The sequence below is a fragment of the Helicoverpa zea genome, chromosome 29, assembly GCF_022581195.2.
Source record: "Helicoverpa zea isolate HzStark_Cry1AcR chromosome 29, ilHelZeax1.1, whole genome shotgun sequence".
NCBI lineage: Eukaryota > Metazoa > Arthropoda > Insecta > Lepidoptera > Noctuidae > Helicoverpa > Helicoverpa zea.
This window is the reverse complement of record NC_061480.1, coordinates 5,241,518-5,263,865: the sequence shown is the minus strand read 5'-3', so window position 1 is coordinate 5,263,865 and position 22,348 is coordinate 5,241,518. Positions and strand designations below refer to the sequence as shown.

The following is a 22,348-nucleotide window of genomic DNA, read 5'->3' as shown; positions in this document are numbered from 1 at the left end:
TACGGATGTACTAAGAATCTACATCTCTTTTATTCTCATTTTCCTGTTACGAAATAAGCATTACCTTTGTAAATTCTTTCTTTCTTATCTTCTTTCTTTATTATGTGTGTGTAAACATACATAAATAAAAGATAAAAGATAAAACGACACCTCATACGTATATTATCGTAACCAACAAAATGACGATTTTGCTTTTTTTACCTAAAACTTACTTTTTTACATAAATGGAAATAAAAATAAGTCGTTTTATGTAAAAAAAGCGAAATCTTCATTTTGTTGGTTACGATAATATACGTAGGAGGTGTCGAAAAGATAAAAGCTAAAAGACAAAAGACAAAAGACAAACGACAAACGACAAAAGATAAAAGATGTTGTCTTACTATGTAGCGTGGGATGATGCGGTCTGGTCCGCGCGGGCGATGCGGGCGCGGAGGCGGCGGGCGCGGGGACGGCGCGCCCGGCGCGGCGCTACGACCAGCGCAGCTCCTTCAGCTCCACGCTGCTGCTGCGAGAGTGCTGCGAGGAGGTAGACTTATTGTTTGATCTTTTGTAGTAATAATAATAATGTCTAGACATAATTCGATAACCATGCAGGAAGGATGTTCTCCCAGCCGATTATCGGCTACGGCGCGGCGGCTGTTCTCGTACTCCCCCATTATGAACTCATCTTATGTACTCTCTTATATACTCATCTTATGTACTCTTATTATATACCCTCTTATGTACTCCTATTATACAAGGTGTTGATTTGTATTTGTGCCATAGTTCAGGAGGAGGACATACATAATCGATTGGAATTACAGTAGACGGGAAATAACTAATATGCACTGCTTTTTTGTCATTGTAATGTCGTGGTATTTCAGAAGTAATCCAGAAGAATTCAGAAGAATTTTATGAATGAAATTTATGAGTGATCTTTGCGTATGCTTTGTGTTTGCGTTTGTGTGAGGGCGCAGCACGGTTTTAAGGACAGTAGCACACGCGCCAAGTTTAAATAAGGCTAGATGACATTTACGGAATTCCGAAAAAAAATTACGTACCAATTTTTTTGTTGATTTGTGTCGAGAATCATTAGCATAATTACCTCGAATATGGCACGGATGCAAATCAACAGCTTGTATAGTCTCTTATGTACTCCTATTATATACTCTCTTATATACTCTCTTATGTACTCCTATTATATACTCTCTTATGTACTCTCTTATGTACTCCTATTATATACTCTCTTATTTATTTATTTATTTATTTATTTATCAAACAGCTAATTTTATCTTTACAGGTACTTAACCTAATACGATAAACTAGTTACATTATATTCGAAAACTAAACACAATATCACAAATTCAAATAACACTACCAAAGTTTGAACTTACATACTACTTATAATATAGGTGGCTCTTGTGAACTCATTCAGCGAACAAGTAAACAAATCGACCGTACTCGCCACTGTGTTGAGCGTGCGCAAGGTGCGCGTCAGTGGCGCTCGCTGCAGCAGGTTGGTGCGCGCGCTCGGCACCGCCAGCAGCTGCGGCCGCCGCCGCCTACTCACATACCCATCCGGCACGCACATGCGTAGCTCCATAAGAATTGTGGAGTTAAATAATTTACCCCGCAATACTTTAAATAAATAAACAGCCAGTGCCACTTCCCGCCTAGTCTCCAGTTTGAAGTATCCCACCATACCCAACACAAATAATGTTGGGTATAGTAGAGGATAGCCGGGGTATACCTTGTATATTTTTAAATACAAAAATCGAGTGAATTTATTTTGTATCCTCTCAACCATGAATTTGTATTTGGCTTCACTTGGTCCCCATATCACTGCACAGTACTCGAGGTGAGATCTAACCAAGGCGTCATACAAAGCCTTGAGAGCCCCCATATTATTAAAGTCATTAGCTTGTCTCAAGATAAATCCCAAATTTCTAAATGCTTTCTTACTGACTTTAATAATATGACTTCTGAATTTTAAATCGGCCGCAAAATAGACACCAAGGTCTCTAACCTCCGTCACTCTCTCCAAAGTTTCACCCTCTAACTTATAACAGTGGTGGTGTGGACTGCGCGCACGAGTGAAAGACATTACTGAACATTTGGAGACATTGAAATAAAGTCTGTTGTCATGGCTCCATTTAACAACTTTGTCTAAATCTTCCTGGAGAACATTATGGTCAGTAGTGTCTTTCATCACACGGAATAATTTTAGATCATCGGCAAAAAGCAAACAAGATGATTCTTGGACTACTGCTGGTAAATCGTCAATCATTAATATGAAAAGAAAGGGACCCAAGTTGCTGCCCTGACTAACGCCTGATCGCGTATAATATGGCTCAGAAAGGCATCCTCCACAGTCGACAAACTGACGCCTGTCCCGCAAGTAACTGGCAAAGAACCTCAACGTATGTGGCGTGCAACCCTTGCCAGCTAACTTCGAGAGCAAGACATCATTATCGACTGTGTCGAACGCCTTCCTGAAGTCAAGATACGCGACGTCTACTTGCAACCCAGCATCCACCGCTGGTACTAATGTTGACATAAGATGAAGCAAGTTTCCTGTGGTTCCACGTCCCGGACAAAAGCCATGCTGAGCGCTAGACAAGTGAGCCTTAACCTGGTCATAGAGGGAACTATGCACAGCTGCTTCAAATACTTTGGCAGGAGAAGACAGGACAGCAACAGGTCTATAATCGCTCGCCTCTGTTCCGCCACTTCCTTTTGGGACTGGCACGACGCGCGTAAGTTTCCACCTCTCTGGAAAGGTCGAAGACGAGATACAAATATTAAAAATGTGTAACAGTGGTTCACAGAATACGTCGCGACAGTCCCTCAGAATGAATGGTGGTATGCCGTCCGGTCCCACGGAGCGCTTAGATGGTAAGCGGGCGAGCGAGCGGTACACCGCTGCTTTGTCTAAACGGTCGAGTTGCGCTCGTGCTGCACACCGTGAGGCCGTGGCACTGGCTGCATTTACGTCTAACGTGGCAGGCTTGGGGCTATATACTGAGTGAAAAAATTGTGCAAACTCTTCGGCGCATTCTTTGTCAGTGAGAACTAACCCGTCTTTAACTAACTTATATTTATTAGAAGTCCCTTTTTTGGATCTCACATAATTCCAAAAAGCCTTTGGGTCTTTGGCTAAATGGTTCTGCACTCGGTCACGATAACGATCATGAGCCAACTTTGTTTCAGTCTTTACTCTCGCTCGGCACAAAGAAAACGCCTCGTAATCGGTAACTGATTTACTTGCCTTATACTTCTTATGCAGATTGTATTTTAATTGAATACTACTAATAATATCGGATGTATACCATACTGGATACGTGTACCTATTGTTATTTTTTAACTGTTTCTTTTTGAGAGGTACGCACGAATCAAATACTTCTTCTACATTCTTATAGAAAAAATTTAATGCTAAATCAATATCATTTAAAGCGTATAAGTCACTCCAGTCTATATCATTTAATAAACTATACATTTGAAAAAAATCTGCTTTATTAAAGTTCCACTGCTTAAAATATATATTATGATTTTGTATTTGATGCGTGTCGCCTGAGCGCAAGGGAGTCGCGGCAGGCGCGAGCGGCGCGAGATGCGCGGGGAGCGCGGCCGCGGCCGCGCCGATAGATACGTCGAGCGGCGGGTGATACGCATCCACGGGCTGCAAGCCCTCGTCCGCCGCGCGCACTGACACCCCCCCGCGCCCGCTCAACACTAGGTCCAACTGCCTACCGTTACAATTAGGTACTGAGTTACACTGAATGACCTCACAAAAAGCCACGAAATATTCAAAATAATTAAGAACATTATTATTACATGAGAATAAGTTGAAATCGCCTAATATTATTACATTACCTCTATACTTTATACAAACTTTTTCCAATAGACTAAACATTAACAAATATTCATTTTCTTCAGTCTTTGGCGGTATATATACAACACAACAAGTAAATAAAAATCTATTTTGTAAATGAACAGTAGCACAAATCAATTCAAATTGGTGTTTGTTTACATCTACATCGCGCGGCATAGGTACTTGCCTCAACTCGAACCGCGGTGTGGCCACTAAAAGGACGCCGCCTTGTTTGCGCCCGTCCGCTCGATCACATCTAAGTATAGGGTACCCGGGTAGAGATATTTCCGCATTGTGCATGGATTCACTGCATCCAGTTTCCGTGATGGCAAATATATCCGAACCCGATGACTCAAGTAGGGACAAAAAATTTAATGTTTTTGTTCTCAGTCCTCTTACATTTTGGTATAATATATTAAAATATTTACAGGTTTTGTGGCTTGTGTGATGTTGTTTGGGCTGTGCCACGAAACCAAATCCATTCACTATACTCAATATCTAAAGGCCATACTTCCGGATTACATATCTTATCATAGTTTCTTTCAGTTACTCCCACTTTAAAAGAAGCATAATTCCTTTCTACTTTAGACTTTACTTTTTGGACTACAATGTCCGCATCATTTCCCAATATATTCTTGACAAACTCTTTTAAACTCTCTTCAGTAGTGCTTTTTTCTAGTCTCCACACGTGGAGAAACCTCTTGCGTTCCACAGCTTTTAAAGTTCCAATAAGTGTATTACCACCTCGGTTTATTGGGGTGATTCTTTTCTTGGCTCTCACTTCAGTCCACTCAGATAGGTCTGTACTATCGCGCGTGCTCGCTGTATTAGTGGCCACACTGGCCACGGCCGCATAGCTAGCGCTCGGTTGCGACGGCGGCGGCTCGCGAGCAGGCGGGGCGGGGGAGGGCGCGCGCGCGTCCGCGGCCGGTGCGGGCGCCGGGTTTGACTGCTTGAAAACCGATGTGCTGACGCTCGGAGACATCTTAGATGATACCTTGCCCGAGGGTTGTTGATGAATGGGATTGGCGATTGCTTTTTCCTTTACTTGACCCTGATTTACTGTTTTTAACATTTTAATTTCTTCTTCTAGACTAATGCACTTCTTATTTGCAACGATTAATTCCTGGTTTAATCTACTATTTTCTAATGCTAAGTTGGATACACTCGTCTGAATTTCTTGTAACAAATTTGCTTCCAATATTTTGAATTTATTAGAAATAACTCCTTTAACCATTTCCATTATACTTTCCATTCTACTATCAATATTATCAGATAATTTTGAAGATGAATTGTCCTTTATTAACTGTATGCCAATTTCCTCACGGTTAGCTTTCTTTACATTCTTTACATTCGTAATTCCGGTACCAGTAAACATTCCTCTCACTGGAGTATCATCAGTTACCCGCAAGCGATGGGTAACATTCGCGCAGGAACCGCACTTGAAACCCTTCTCCAATTGTTTCTCCATCGTGTTTAAACAAGCACGGTGGTATCCAGTTTTACAAGCAATGCATTCAATTAGATCACCATCCGAAATTGCGTTATTGCAGGAATCGCAAAACATTTTGTTTCCCTGGCGTACTGTGCGACAAGGACGGAGCGAGACACTTATGGGAGAGAGAAAGGGTACGTCGCGACCGCTGGCTCGTGCCGCGCGCGAATTGTTATTGTTTGTTAACACACTTAACTTATTACTTCCAAATTATGTCAAATACACTTATTAGCACTGAACTACACGTTCCACATATGGTACAAAGTTAACTTTACACTTTAGAAGCATTATTAGTACATAATAATCCATATTTCCCATTTTTAACAAATTTTTAACGCGGAGCTCGGTAGATAAGGTCACGCCTCGACGCGCGCACGCGTATATACTCTCTTATGCTTATAAACTCTCTTATGTACTCCTATTATATACTCTCTTATAAACTCTCTTATGTACTCCTATTATTATATTCGCTTATGTACTCGTATTATATACTTACTCTCTTATATACTCTCTTATGTACCCTCTTATATACTCCTATTATATACTCTCTTATGTACTCCTATTATATACTCTCTTATGTACCCTCTTATATACTCCTATTATATACTCTCTTATGTACTCCTATTATATACTCTCTTATGTACCCTCTTATATACTCTCTTATGTACTCCTATTATATACTCTCTTATGTACTCCTATTATATACTCTCTTATGTACTCCTATTATTATATTCGCTTATGTACTCGTATTATATACTTACTCTCTTATATACTCCTATTATATACTTTCTTATGTACCCTCTTATATACTCCTATTATATACTCTCTTATGTACTACTAGTATATACTCTCTTATGTACTCCTATTATATACTCTCTTATGTACTCCTATTATGTACTCTCTTATGTACTCCTATTATATACTCTCTTATATACTCCTATTATATACTCTCTTATGTACTCCTATTATATACTCTCTTATGTACTCCTATTATATACTCTCTTATGTACTCCTATTATATACTCTCTTATGTACTCCTAGTATGTACTCTCTTATATACTCCTATTATATACTCTCTCATGTAATCCTATTATATTCTCTCTTATGTACTCCTATTATTATATTCGCTTATGTACTCGTATTATATACTTACTCTCTTATATACTCCTATTATATACTCTCTTATGTACTCTGTTATATACTCCTATTATATACTCTCTTATGTACTCTCTCATGTACTCCTATTATATTCTCTCTTATGTACTCCTATTATTATATTCGCTTAGATACTCGTATTATATACTTACTCTCTTATATACTCCTATTATATACTCTCTTATGTACTCCAATTATATACTCTCTTATGTACTCCTATTATATACTCTCTTATGTACCCTCTTATATACTCCTATTATATACTCTCTTATGTACTCTCTTATATACTCTTATTATATACTCTCTTATGTACTCCTAGTATATACTCTCTTATGTACTCCTATTATTTACTCTCTTATGTACTCCTATTATATACTCTCTTATGTACTCCAAGTATATACTCTCTTATGTACTCCTATTATATACTCTCTTATGTACTCCTATTATATACTCTCTTATGTACTCTGTTATGTACTCCTATTATATACTCTCTTATGTACTCCTATTATATACTCTCTTATGTACTCCTATTATATACTCTATTATGTACCCTCTTGTATACTCCTATTATATACTCTCTTATATACTCCTATTATATACTCTATTATGTACCCTCTTGTATACTCCTATTATATACTCTCTTATGTACTCCTATTATATACTCTCTTATGTACTCCTATTATATACTCTCTTATGTACTCCTATTATATACTCTATTATGTACCCTCTTGTATACTCCTATTATATACTCTCTTATATACTCCTATTATACAAGCTGTTGATTTGCATCCGTGCCATAGTCAAGGACGTAATTATACTAATGATTCTCAACCCAAATCAACAAAAAAATCGGCAGGAAAATTTTTGATTTTAATTTTTTTTCGGAAATCCGTCAATGTTATCTAGCCGTATTTAAACTTGGCGCGTGTGTTACTGGCCTTAAAACCGTGCTGCGCCCTCACACAAACCCAAACAGAAAGCATACGTAACGATCATTCATAAATTTCATTCATAAAATTGGATTACTTCTGAAATGCTACGACATTACAATGACAAAAAAAGCCGTGCGTATTAGCTATTTCCCGTCTACTGTAATTACAATCGATTATTTACGTATTTCATGTCCTCCTCCTGACGTATGGCACAAATGCAAATCAACACCTTGTATACTCTATTATGTACCCTCTTGTATACTCCTATTATATACTCTCTTATGTACTCTCTTATGTACTCCTAGTATATACTCTCTTATGTACTCCTATTATATACTCTCTTATGTACTCCTATTATATACTCTTTTATGTACTCCAATTATATACTCTCTTATGTACTCCTATTATATACTCTCTTATGTACTCCTATTATATACTCTCTTATGTACTCCTATTATAATATACTCTCTTATGTACTCCTATTATTATATTCGCTTATGTACTCGTATTATATACTTACTCTCTTATATACTCTCTTATGTACCCTCTTATATACTCCTATTATATACTCTCTTATGTACTCCTATTATATACTCTCTTATGTACTCCTAGTATATACTCTCTTATATACTCCTATTATATACTCTCTCATGTACCCTCTTATATACTCCTATTATATACTCTCTTATGTTCTCCTAGTATATACTCTCTTATGTACTCCTATTATATACTCTCTTATGTACCCTCTTATATACTCCTATTATATACTCTCTTATGTACCCTCTTATATACTCCTATTATATACTCTCTTATGTACTCCTATTATATACTCTCTTATGTACTCCTAGTATATACTCTCTTATGTACTCCTATTATATACTCTCTTATGTACCCTCTTATATACTCTCTTATGTACTCCTAGTATATACTCTCTTATATACTCCTATTATATACTCTCTTATGTACTCTCTTATGTACTCCTATTATATACTCTCTTATGTACTCCTATTATATACTCTCTTATGTACTCCTAGTATATACTCTCTTATATACTCCTATTATATACTCTCTCATGTACCCTCTTATATACTCCTATTATATACTCTCTTATGTTCTCCTAGTATATACTCTCTTATGTACTCCTATTATATACTCTCTTATGTACCCTCTTATATACTCCTATTATATACTCTCTTATGTACTCCTATTATATACTCTCTTATGTACCCTCTTATGTACTCCTATTATATACTCTCTTATGTACTCTCTTATATACTCCTATTACATACTCTCTTATGTACTCCTATTATATACACTCTTATGTACTCCTATTATATACACTCTTATGTACTCCTATTATATACTCTCTTATGTACTCTCTTATTTACTCTTATTATATACTCTCTTATGTGCTCTCTTATGGACTCCTATTATATACTCTCTTATGTACTCTCTTATTTACTCCTATTATATACTCTCTTATGTAGTCTCTTACATACTCTCTTATGTACTCTCTTACATACTCTCTTATGTACTCTCTTACATACTCTCTTATGTACTCTCTTATGTACTCTCACATGTAATATCTTATGTACTCCTTTTATATAGTCTTCTCCTTTTATCATTATCCTCCTGCCCTCATCTCAGTATTTAAAAAATATCTTTTCATATCTCTAGAGAGGATCTTAACATACTACATCAGAGTTGAGTTGACCATCGACGCAGTTAAGACCTTTGAATCCTTACCTGATATGAAATACTCTTACCGTATTTCGAATGGCACTGTAAAGTGGTGGGTCCCGGCTGTTATTTGACCATCGCTGTACGTAGCTCCTGAAGTGGAAGGTATATCCTCACCTGATATCTAGAAGTAGCGGGAGGCACGTGTGTGGCAGGCGAGCACCTGGAACACCCAGGTCTGAGCACTGTCCTGCTGGAGGAGCCGCCTCGCATCGCTGTACGTAGCTCCTGAAGAGAGAAGAATTTTGTGTTAGATGAATTACAGCTTTCTTAGGCCTACCAAAGTTTCGTAACATACCTGTTTCGTATTTTGCCAGTTCTATTTCTAGTAAACTATATTTCGAAAATAAATCAAGAAAATAAAAAAAAACACAATAAAATGTATTTTCTTTAAATGGTTAAAAACCCATTTACGCTCCTAATAAATGTTGACCAAGATTTCATTAACTTGTGGCTATACATTATTGATTACAATTATAGTCACAAATAAAATAAAATTATAAAATAATCAAAACCCAAAGAGCACAGACAACATAAACGCCAGTTTTCTTAAAATGTTTACCATTGTTCACACTCAAAAAAGTAAACATTTGTTTCAATGAAATTGTCCTTTTTGTTAACTAGTAAACTTATTCTTAATGCTACTACATATTCAGTCACTCCTACAATTTATATATTTTTGTTCTTTAAAATCAACTAACCTGTCCCATTTCACTACAGAGCGACTGCCTGCCCTGCGAGGCGTTTTTCTTGGTGTTCCAGCAGAACTCCAGGATCGCTACCACTATGGCGAGAGCTAAGCCACATAGTAGGGTCACGAATACTCCTCCTGGAAGTTAAGAAGTTTGTGTTAGGAGGTGTAAGGTAAATAGTGAAATATGGTTGAATTTCGAAAAACTTAATACAATTTTCAAAATAGAATGGCAGCTTCTAATGTTAATTATAAATAGAGTAAATGGAGGGTTTTCACTAAAATTGTACGCGCACATTTTCTTGCGACTAAAAATACATGTGAAATTTGTGAATGCGTCGTCGGCTCGAGTCTACAGCTAGCGAACAAGTTCATAAAATTTTTAAAATACCGAAGTTGTCTCATTCAATCCCGCAGTTAGTGTCATACTTCTATACATCATCATCCTCCGAGCCTTTTTCCCAATCATGTTGGGGTCGGCTTCCAGTCTAACCGGATTCAGCTGAGTACCAGTGCTTTACAAGAAGCGACTGCCTATCTGACCTCCTCAACCCAGTTACCCGGGCAACCCGATACCCCTTGGTTAGACTGGTGTCAGACTTACTGGCTTCTGACTACCCGTAACGACTGCCAAGGATGTTCAATGACAGCCGGGACCTACAGTTTAACGTGCCATCCGAAACACAGCCAATGGTGTCTAAGATATACTTAGAAAGTACATACAGACTTAGAAAAGTTGCATTGGTACTTGCCTGACCTGGGATCGAACCCGCGCCCTCATACTTGAGAGATTGGTCCTTTACCCACTAGGCCACCACGACTTTTTTGTCATACTTCTATACATACTCGTAAAATCCTTTTACATACAAGCCTTTTCAGAACAAGCTTTTCAGACCGACTATCAATACCCACCTACAATATTCTTTCTTTGATACCCACATGAGTTCGTGTTTTAGCTCTGCTATAACTGTTTCCAACAATCCCACAGCCTTAGTTAGTACTACTCTCAACTTACCAATATTCTGCACTCCGAGCGGGTTGGCCTTGCTGTCCTTGCCGTCCCTGTTGCAGACGTCGCCGGTGTTCTTCCACCACTTGTCGTACAGGATCTGTATGACGCCCTTCTCCTGCAGCTCTAGGATCGCTAAGGAGATCTTGTCGCGCCAAGGACTGCCCTTCCATGTTGCTATGCCGTAGCCCTGGAATTTAGAGGTGACGGAAGATATGTTAGATAACAAAAATTTCACTAATTAGGAATAAGAGAACAGGTTTCAAAAGAAAATACCAGTACAAAACGTAATACCTAAGGGATTTGTAAATTGGTTAATGAAGATTGCATTCATAGACACGGTTGTCACCTAAAGTAGAGAAAATTAAGAAGCACCTCAGTGGAGAAAGTGACGGTTGATAATCGCGAAATTGGAATGAAGCCTTTACTTTCGCTTTCCTTTATTTTGTTTATTAAATAGATGTAAAATGAATCTTCAATTATTGACGTAAGCTCCAATAAGAGTTCCCATTGGCTCAACTGAATCGCATATAAGTTTAATGCAAGTAAAGGATAAAATGTAGTAGTGGTTACATGAATAAAATCCTACCACTCATTTCTCTCTTACCTTAGAATCCAACAGCCCCCCGATCTGCGTCAGATTACAGTCCCTCTGCACCCTATGGTCCAGCATGGTGGACTCCATGAGAAACGCGTAGTTCCCCGCGAGGACCCTCCTCACCCCCTCCTCGTAGGAGGAGACCAGCGCGGGGGGGGAGGCGCTAGACATGTGCTCCCACATCTTCTGGTAGATGTCGATGTTTGAGTCCTGGGGGGAAGAGAAGGAATATATTTAAAGAGGTCACGAGATAGGTGAAACCCTACCTGTAAATATATAATAACGTAGGTGATGATTACCTTTGTTAAAAAAAAATACAATGCTCATTTGTTTCGTATTAATACCGTAGGATATGGAACTAGAAATGATAAGTAACACTTAAAATGCTTCCTTATGCAATGTGGTACTTTAAAAAAGCCTTCTCTTGAATATTCAAATAACGATCATCAGATGCGAAAGAACAAAGTTAGGTTTAAGTCAGCCGAAGAAAATCTCCCATTGTGGGTGTAACGTGAAGAACTGAAAGACTCTTACTGACTGAAACCCACCATGTTCCATCTTGAGCCCCTTATGTACCAAGGTCGGAGTAACTCTTTCGCCATTCCACAGCCTTTGGCTCTAAAGGACCTTCTAATGGACCCTTAATTTGACTCTTGCAGCGTATATACCAAATTACCAACCAGCTCCGGTAGACTTTGGCCACTAAAGAGACTTCTGAGGGACCCTGCAATTGACACCTAGAACTTGGGACATATATGCTACTCACCCGGAAGAAGGACATGGTGGAGCCGCCATTAAGAGTGCCGTAATGTATGTGATGCTGCGCCGCCAGGTCGGCCGCGTTCTGTATGGGCAGCACTGTTCGCTCCACCGTGAGGAAGGCGGCTAGGTTCGCCGTGTATGCCATATATTTACCAGGGTTGAGGTCACTCTTTCGAATAATCCCACGTTCCCAGCAGACTTCGGTCCCAAGAGATCTTCTAAAGGACCCTAAAATTGCTGCTTCGAACAACTTCACAGCCCTTTATGTACCAGGGCCGGAGTAACTCTTTCGCCATCCCACAGCCTTTGGCCCTAAAGGACTGTCTAATGGACCCTAAAATTGACTCTTAGAACGTACTCGTATATGCCAACTTACCAAGCAGCTGCGGCAGACTTTGACTCTAAAAGATCTTCTAAGGGACCCTAAAACTTGGGGTCTATCTATGCCACTTACCCGAAAGAAGGACATGGTGGAGCCGCCATTAAGAGTGCCGTAATGTATGTGATGCTGCGCCGCCAGGTCGGCCGCGCTCTGTATGGGCAGCACTGTTCGCTCCACCGTGAGGAAGGCGGCGAGGTTCGCCGTGTACGAGGAGAGGATGATGAGGGTGAAGAACCACCAGATACCGCCTACGATGCGGGTTGATGTTGCCTGGAAGAAATTTCAAGAGAAACTATGTAGTATACTTGCTTTTTTTTTCATTTGTTTTGAGGTTATGTTTTTTTTTAACTTAAACACATATTTATTATTAAACTAATAATGCTTTTAACTTTGGCAGCGTTTTCAGAGCAGCAGATGTCTCATTCGGTTTTCACGGATCAAACATGTGTGTTCGGGTAAGATGTGAATACGCGCGATAACAAACAACTAAATTCTGCCAGTGCAAAAAGCACGTTAAAAACGTTAACGTTCCTCGTCCTCTGAACACCCGCATTTTGGCGCGCTACTAATTTGTTCTCCGTAAGCAATACTCATACATATCTGCATTAAAAAACTCTGTTTCTCTCGGTTTTACGTGTGTCCCAGGAAGGAACTTCTTCCCGTTCCCGGATAAAATATAGGTTATGTCACCCAGCGATAAAGTAGCTTTCCAACAGTGAAAGCCTTCGAGATGTGGTGTTACCGCAGGATGCTACGCATAAGCTGGATGCAGAAAATTTCCAACGAGAAGGTACTTCAACGCGTCGGTGAAACCAGGGCATTGTTGCAGACCATCAAACGCAAAAAAGTTGCCTATCTTGGTCATGTACTGAGAAACGATAAATACCAACTGTTGCAACTAATAATGATGGGCAAAATAAAGGGTAAAAGACGCGTTGGAAGGCGCAAGAAATCTTGGCTGCGGAACATCCGAGAGTGGACGAGTATTGCCAGCGTTGAAGACCTGTTTCGCTTGGCACAAGATAGGAAAAAATTTGCTGAGCTGACGGCTAACCTGTGAAAGAGTTCTTTTGATAAATTCTTCATAGGCAAAATTATGTTTCAAATAAATGTCAATATTAATAGACCAGTAGGACAATAAAATCCTTACGCCCTCTTATCTTACCTTAGGATTAAGCCCGGAGCCCTGCCTCAGGAAGGTGCCGGTGATGAACCAGAACGAGTTGCACACGCTGAACTGGTTCGTCAGGAGTTTTGTCTCGTGACCACACACGTGAGTGCTTGTAGACCTAGAAGATATACATGTCAAGTATTTGACTCTGATAAAAATGCAATAAAATTAATATATGTATGGACAAGGTGATTATCAAATCTAATCAAATCTCTTTATTTTCAGGCTGCTGAGGCCCATAGATATATACCTTAAAGACTAACATACATATTATATTATACAAACACGATTATAATATGGGCTGTTCAAAATGCTATTAAAATGGCCCAGGTATAAAGAAAAAGCCTGTCAATAGCGAGTACGGACTCTCGTTAGACGGATTCCATACTAATATCTCTATGAAATTGACAAAAAAAAATATTGGATGGGAGACCCCTAACTCATCGATAATCTGCAAGCGTTTACTCAAGTATGTTGGGGTCGGCTACAGCCGGCCCATCGGATACAGATGAGTAGCAGTGCGCTACACAAAGCGACTGCCTGTCTGACCTTCTTAACTGCCTCCTCAAATTATCCTTTCATAAAACTTATGAACTACAAAAGTCCTACAAAATAAAATAGGATAAATAAAAAATCCTATAAATATAAATAGGTACAGTTACACAAATCAATTAACACAAAAACCCTATAATAATACAAGAAGCCACTTACCACTCATAAGGCGAGAACCTAGCCATGACGAAGAGAGTGAAGGATACTAATATGTATGCAGCTAACACGTACAGCCAGATCTCTATGGCGAGGGGGTTTAGGAAGCTGAAGAGACGGGTCGGCTGGGAGGTTGGTACCTGGGGAAGATAGAAGAAAATAATTAGTAAATAAGCGTGTTAAAAAAAAAAAATATTATTTAACACGCGAGTGGTGGTGGCTAGAGGTTAAACCACCACTCTCAACTGCATACGAGTGTGCAAGTACGATTCTTATCAAGTACCAGAGTAGGACCCAGTTTCACTGGTTACCTATAGAGTGTCAGTTATTTATCTGATAGTTAATGCTATCTGCTTGTTATTGCTATCTGAGACGTATGAAACCAAAAGTTAGTTTATATGTCAGATGAGTTTCAGTAACCGGTAAAACTGGCCATGAGTTAAAATATGGTATACTTTCTATGTGTGCATCAGAACAGCTTTGATTCCCCATATACCCCACGAAAGACGTATAGTTGCTACCAATTTTGTTACCTTCGAGGTTCTGAAAAAAATCATCTTCTAAAGATATAATAATAGGATTTACGGTCACTTTATCTGGTGTGAAAAAACTCCGCATAAAATCATCTTATGCGCACTTACACTTCAACTTGCTAATCCGGTGGGCTATATCGGTCACTTTGGTACTTTCCTAGTCTGGTTAGTAATTATTTTCTAACAAACTTACTTTGAACAGTATTCCAATCCCGAGGTTCATGAAAGGCTTGGTGAAGTCTATGACCGCTTCCCGCGCGTAGTTGATCGTCATTGACGCTACTGCTATGTCGGCTTTCTGGAAATACAATACAGTCATTTGAACATATTTGGCAATCGATACGGGTAGTCAGAAAGTCTGACAACCAGTCTTACCAAGAAAACTGAAGTTGCCCAGGTAATTGGGTTGAAGAGGTCAGATAGGGAGTCGTTACATATAGCACATAATAAAATAATAATAATATTCATTTATTTGCTCAGAATGTAGATATTTGAAGAGTAATCTGAAGAGTATCACACTGATACTCTTCAGATTAAATGTTGGAAATTCATTTTAAATCTGCCAATGAAAATTAACTTTGGTCATTTACTTTGGGAAGATTCCCGGTAGACAGAAAAAGACTAGTCCCAAAGTAGTTTTCCGTTCGACACAAGTGTCCATTGAGAGTATAAAAAGGTAAAAAAAGCTACAATATCTGTTTTTGTTACAAATGAACTGAGTGCAGATTTTGAATCCCAAGCAAGCGAAGGATTGTTTGAATCACGAGCACAGCAATTAAGTCATTCTAGTGTAGAATCCTGAACAAATCCAGTTATTTGGAAAAGGCGAGGCAAAAATACAATACTCACCCTATCCATTAGCTCTCTAACTATCCCATTCCAGTGTCCGGTATCCGGGTCTCTAGCGCCATACATGTCATCCGGGACGAGCCGCAGCCGGTAGTGGAAGCTAGTAATATTAATATAGATAATAAACAAACTTACCCTATCCATAAGCTCTCTAACTATCCCATTCCAGTGTCCGGTATCCGGGTCTCTAGCGCCATATATGTTATCCGGGACGAGCCGCAGCCGGTAGTGGAAGCTAGTAATATTAATATAGATAGTATATAAACTTACCCTATCCATAAGCTCTCTAACTATCCCATTCCAGTGTCCAGTATCCGGGTCTCTAGCGCCATACATGTTATCCGGGACGAGCCGCAGCCGGTAGTGGAAGCCGGCCCGGGCCGCCACCCGGGCGAGGAGGTCGATGCAGAACCCCTCGAAACGAGCGTTACCTTGGAGATTCCAGCCTTCTTTTACCATTACGTAGGGTTTCTCCTGGAAGGAGGAGGAAAAACATTCTAGTATGGTGAAAAAGTTGGCCACTTCTCCGTGACTGAAGGGATTTCAATGAAACTTGGTAGTAAATAATATAGCCGTCAGAATATCATATAGGATATTTTTATCTAATAATTTTAAATTCAGTTATACACCTTACGTTGTTTGAGATACATTCTATTATAATCTAAAGGTTGTAATAGTCTATAGAGTCATACTACGGATACACCGTCGTCAACTGATTAGACAAAAGTTCAAAACATTCTATTAGTGTACATCTTTTTTTAGAACAAATTCATCAATATCTCAGCAATATGTGAAAGGTACATAAGGGAGTATATGAGAAAAGTACAAAAGGGAGTTAATGGGGTAAGTACATAAGGGAGTATATGAGGACCGTACATAAGGGAGTATAGGGAGAGTACATAAGGGTGTATATGGCGAAAGTACATAAGGGAGTATATAGGGAGAGTACATAAGGGAGTATATGAGGACAATACATAAGGGAGTATATGAGGACAATACATAAGGGAGTATATGAAGACAGTACATAAGGGAGCATATGAAGACAGTACATAAGGGAGTATATGAGGACAGTACATAAGGTAGTATATGAGGACAGTACATAAGGGAGCATATGAGAAAAGTACATAAGGGAGTATATGGGGTAAGTACATAAGGGAGTATATGGGGTAAGTACATAAGGGAATATATGGGGTAAGTACATAACGGTGTATATGAGGACAGTACATAAGGGAGTATATGAAGACAATACATAAGGGAGTATATGAGGACAGTACATAAGGTAGTATATGAGGACAATACATAAGGGAGTATATGAGGACAGTACATAAGGTAGTATATGAGGACAGTACATAAGGGAGTATATGGGGACAGTACATAAGGGAGTATATGAAGACAATACATAAGGGAGTATATGAGGACAGTACATAAGGTAGTATATGAGGACAATACATAAGGGAGTATATGAGGACAGTACATAAGGTAGTATATGAGGACAGTACATAAGGGAGTATATGGGGTAAGTACATAAGGGAGTATATGGGGTAAGTACATAAGGGAGTATATGGGGTAAGTACATAAGGTAGTATATGAGGACAATACATAAGGGAGTATATGAGGACAATACATAAGGGAGTATATGAAGACAGTACATAAGGGAGCATATGAAGACAGTACATAAGGGAGTATATGAAGACAGTACATAAGGGAGTATATGGGGTAAGTACATAAGGGAGTCTAGGGGCTAAGTAGTAGTAAGTATAACACTTTCATCCTCAAGTTAAATCTGGACAACATCCACCAGACCAGTTGACACTGATAATTTCTCTTCTACATCTTCCTTATCAAAATCTTCAACAATATCAAGAAAAACCGGCCAAGTGCGAGTCGTAATCGCCCACGAAGGGTTCCGTACCATTATTTATAAAATGAGCAAAAACATCACGTTTGTTGATGGGAGCCCCCCAAAATATTTATTTTATTATAGTTTTCAGTACTTGTTGTTATAGCGGCAACAGAAATACATCATCTGTGAAAATTTCAGCTCTCTAACTATCACGGTTCATGAGATACAGCCTGGTGACAGTTTGACGGACGGACGGACAGAGCAGCGAAAACAATAGGGTCCCGTTTTACCCTTTGGGTACGGAACCCTAATAAAAGGACCCAATCTTACCTCAACAGTGACAACCGTCAGCGTAACATTAGGTGGTGGATCCCTCGTGTAAGCTGCAGGATCTGTGATGGCCAGACCCTCGGCTGGAGACCAGGTGCCGGACACCACCATGCCCCCCTTCTCCCCTCCTGTGAGCCTCATGAGCTGGAGGTGGAAGTTCTTGCGGATACCTTGCTTGAATTCTAGGGGACCTGTGAGCCCGTGGGCTTGGATCTGGAAAAAAAAAATAAGAGGCTTATGTTTTGGAGATTCTCTATTTGTTCGTTAATAAATAACTCAAGACTTTGGAAACATACAACAACATTTTGTTTAATTAATCAGAACACTTTGGTCATACAACGTGTCTAATCATACCAAGAAATAACTTTGCTAAAAGTGGTGAGACCAAAAATTCGAATGCTTAAATGAAAAGAAATGTATAAAGACTAAAGAAAATCATAGATGTGGATGATGATAAAGACGGCACAAATACTTAAAAAGGTGGCAATTTATAAAAGCTTCTGAAAAAGATTTATGTATTGAAATGAATGAATTATAAACTCGAGCCATACCATAAACGTTTTGCATTTTGTATTAGGCAGGACAACTTCTTCCAGTCTGCTCCGATTTCCGGTATCTCGGTTCGCTTATTCAGGGCGATGGCAAAATAGACCGGACAGTTACGCACAGAATTAACGCAGGATGGATGAAATGGCGGCAGGTGACGGGAACAACTTGTGACCCTCGTATTCCCCTTAGGCCTCTGCCTCGAATTTTGCGGGCAGCGGGGCGGCAGCGGCGGCGGCGCGGGAGCGGGGCGGGCAACGCATACCTGTTCTCGAAACTAGCGGGCAGATCGCGCGGCACTATAGCAGTGTAGTGTTGTGTTCTATTGTGTTTGCTGTTCCATATGGGTGTCCTATCAAAGATGGCCGAAATAATTAGCTCTTGCACGTCCTAAGACATTTTGATAAGTCACAAAAAAAATGTATAACACTATGCCTACAATGCAGACGCCCGACGCGGCGGTCGCCGCTTGAATGGAGCGCACCGCTCATTGCCCGCCGCCGCGCCGCTCCCGCGCCGCTGTATTCGAGGGCCGGTCCATTTGATTATACGCGTAAGATCCTGCCGCTCCCGCGCCGCCGCCGCCGCCGCCCCGCTGCCCGCAAAATTCGAGGCAGAGGCCTTAAACTTAAGGGGAAAATTTACAAGAGTATGGTCAGGCCTGCTGTCTTGTATGGATCAGAGTGCTGGCCCACAAAAGCGACGAATGAAAGACAATTGCATGCAGCAGAGATGAGAATGTTAAGAGGTATGTGTGGAGTTACGCGAATGGACAGAGTGAGGAATGAGTATATAAGAGGAAGTTTGAAAGTAGCGCCGGTATCAGAAAAACTGCGTGGAAACCGGCTGTCGTGGTATGGGCATGTGATGCGGAGGAATGAGAGTCATGTTGTGAGGAAGGTGATAAGTATGAACGTGGACGGATATAGTGGAAGAGGAAGACCAAAGAAACGATGGATGGATTGTGTGAAAGTAGATATGGTAAGAAAGAATGTCACTTGTTAGATGACGGCAGATAGAAGAGTATGGAAGAAGAAAACATTTTGCGCCGACCCCAAATAAAATTGGGATAAGGGCAGGAGGATGATGATTAGGCAGGACAACAACAAGATTTCAAAAGCAAGTGAAATAAACCTATCTCAAAATACAAAAGATCCAGAAAGTCATAGGTCAACCACTTTTCTTAAAACCACTGTTAACTTTCAACATTGTAAGCAACTACGTACTTATTACTGTGTTGTCTGTGAAGTTGGACCTATATTATGTAATAATGATGATGAAGACAAACTTACCGTATTAATATTATCATAGATAGCCTTCCCGTGTAGCGACGGCGTATCTTTGTCACAGGACACATTGCCGAGGGCACGCCACCATCGTGGCGGTAAGTCCCCTCTTTGAGGAGTGGCTCGGGAGGAGTCACGGCGCCCTCACGTACCGCATGACGCAGGTCCTCACCGGACACGGTTGTTTCGGGAGGTACCTGCACCGCATCGGTCGTGAGGAGGCGCCCGGGTGTCACCATTGTGCGGACAGCCCCGAGGACACGGTGGACCACACAGTCCAGGTGTGCCCCGCATGGGAAGGGCACCGCCGGGTCCTCGTCGAGGCTTTGGGCGGCGGCGACCTCTCGCGTCCGGCCCTGGTTCAGGCCATGGTCCGGGGCGAGAGGGAGTGGGATGCCGTCGCCTCCTTCTGCGAAGCGGTCATGCTCGAGAAGGAGGAGGCGGAACGCCAGAGAGTTCGCACCTCTCATCCCGGCCGCCGCGCTGGACCAGGTAGACACCATGGGCGCCGGGTGTCGCGAGATGACTCCCGGCCGCCGTAGGCGTGGGTCTGTGGGCGGTGAGTTCGGGTGGCTCATCGTCCCTCTGTCTTTCTAGACGACAGACCCGTGTCGACGGCGCGCGTTGTTCCACGCGCTCCTCAAAGAGATGTCAGCAACCCCAGCGGGGCCCAGCAGGGCCAAGGCCTGCCGGGGCTGCGGGTTGTTCGAAAGAGATACCGCGGCCTTGGTACATAAAAGGCCTATGACGGAACACGACGGTTTTTAGTCAGTAAGAGTCTGACACTCCCTCACCGCTGCTAACCCACAGCGGGAGGGGTCATTTGATGATTTTTAACGTCGGAAAAAAAAAAAAAAAAAAAGGACACATTGCCGGGATGTATGTCTTCAGTCAACGCTAGACTATCTGATGATAATAGACTATCTGATGATAATGATGATAACATAACTTACCGTATTAATATTATCATAGATAGCCTTCCCGTGTAGCGACGGCGTATCTTTGTCACAGGATACATTGCCGGGATGTATGTCTTCAGTCAACGCTAACGCTTGGCACAGAATTTGTACTGCATCGTATAGGAGCGCTGGTTCAGTCTGGAATTTTGGAAAAAAAATGATTTTAATAGTAGGGGTGATTTTTTAAGGGGTATGTAGAAAAAAAAAGTTGGGTGATTCAGGCTTCGTAAATATTTTTTAATTCTTAAAGAAGAATGGTTCAAATCGGTTGGTAAATGACTGAGATATGGGTGATCAAACATGAATAACTGAAAATATCCTCCTCCTTCTTGGGAAGGGGGCTAAAAAGTAAATAGGTATTTACGTGTGTGCTTACTAATTATTTTAGCTAATATCAAGTTCAGTAACATTTTGTAGGACCATTGGACGGATATACGCTACCAAACAAAAAAACCCAAGATGGTGTCAGGAAGCCGGAATTCCTCCAAGTTTCTTAAAGAAAGTGTTAAAAAAGTGTATTAGTAACTGATCCAAAAATGATGACTCACCTTGATGTGACCGCCGCTGATGATGGACGCTCCAATAGGATGGAACTTCTCCATGACCTGCAGCGACTCCTTCACCTTGTCGGAGTGCCTGTCCACCAGTCGCCAGCCACTCATGTTCACTCTGTTGTAGTAGAAGTCTTCCATGTCGAACAGCTCGAAATCCTAGTGGAAGAAGACCATTTTCAGGGTTCACAAGTATTTAAAGATATGTAAACCAAATGTTCAAAGTCAGTGCATGAACAAGAAAGAACTACTTACAAATGATGTGAAGACGTAATGGTAGTTCTCATTGTTCATTTGTAGTTGAAGAATCTGAAAAGTAAAGAAATGAAATCAACATTAGATACAGCACCAGTAACCGTTTTTTTTAAATCATTGCAATTCCATGTATGGGCTGCAGATTTCATCATTTAACACTGGAATCAAGTGATCACGTTGATCGAAGAGGCCGAGCCGAATCCGGGACGTTCCGGTCGGGCCCAAGTCGCTTTGTGAGTTTGAGAAACTTTCACAACACAGCCCGGAGTCTAGAAGTTGGCGTTGTTATACCCCATGCCTATCACAGACACATAAAACCGACGTCTCATCCTACTTAATAGAAGTCGTTGTTACAATTCAACGTCAGGCGGATTTGAAAAAACTCTGACACCAGGGCATGCTAGGTGATTAAACTTGCAACCCACTCGATGAAGAGAGAAGAAGCCAACTAGGATTGATTGAGGTGTTTAACACAGGCAACTTTAATATCTTACTCCAGGCAGCTTTATACCATATAGTTTCCTACCTTAATTAACCATGCAGTTTGTTAAAAAACAGGAGTTACTAATCTGCAACTACACTTTTCAAAAACTGCTAAGAAAGATCCTAGAACATTCAAAACTTTACTCACAGCCCTCACCAGCGATTGGACCCTCTTAGGATCAGTATCGACCCATTTATCTGGGCAGATAGACTTTCGCTA

The 22,348-nt window shown here is 40.6% G+C and overlaps 1 protein-coding gene across 1 annotated transcript in view; it reads right to left on the bottom strand.

The window, feature by feature from the left end:
* The window catches only part of LOC124644200 (glutamate receptor ionotropic, kainate 2), a 44,346-nt gene that overhangs the window by 709 nt on the left and 21,289 nt on the right, over positions 1-22,348 (bottom strand). Inside the window, exons 7-20 of the mRNA XM_047183450.1 lie at positions 21,646-21,699; positions 21,388-21,549; positions 20,834-20,977; positions 18,049-18,261; positions 16,146-16,349; positions 15,220-15,324; positions 14,497-14,633; positions 13,780-13,903; positions 12,687-12,884; positions 11,480-11,680; positions 10,879-11,062; positions 9,874-10,001; positions 9,290-9,400; positions 381-516 (exon numbers count right to left, since the gene is read on the bottom strand). Coding sequence (XP_047039406.1) covers positions 469-516; positions 9,290-9,400; positions 9,874-10,001; positions 10,879-11,062; positions 11,480-11,680; positions 12,687-12,884; positions 13,780-13,903; positions 14,497-14,633; positions 15,220-15,324; positions 16,146-16,349; positions 18,049-18,261; positions 20,834-20,977; positions 21,388-21,549; positions 21,646-21,699 — 2,013 coding nt within the window. The 3' untranslated portion in view covers positions 381-468. The remainder of the gene's footprint in view (positions 1-380; positions 517-9,289; positions 9,401-9,873; positions 10,002-10,878; positions 11,063-11,479; positions 11,681-12,686; positions 12,885-13,779; positions 13,904-14,496; positions 14,634-15,219; positions 15,325-16,145; positions 16,350-18,048; positions 18,262-20,833; positions 20,978-21,387; positions 21,550-21,645; positions 21,700-22,348) is intronic.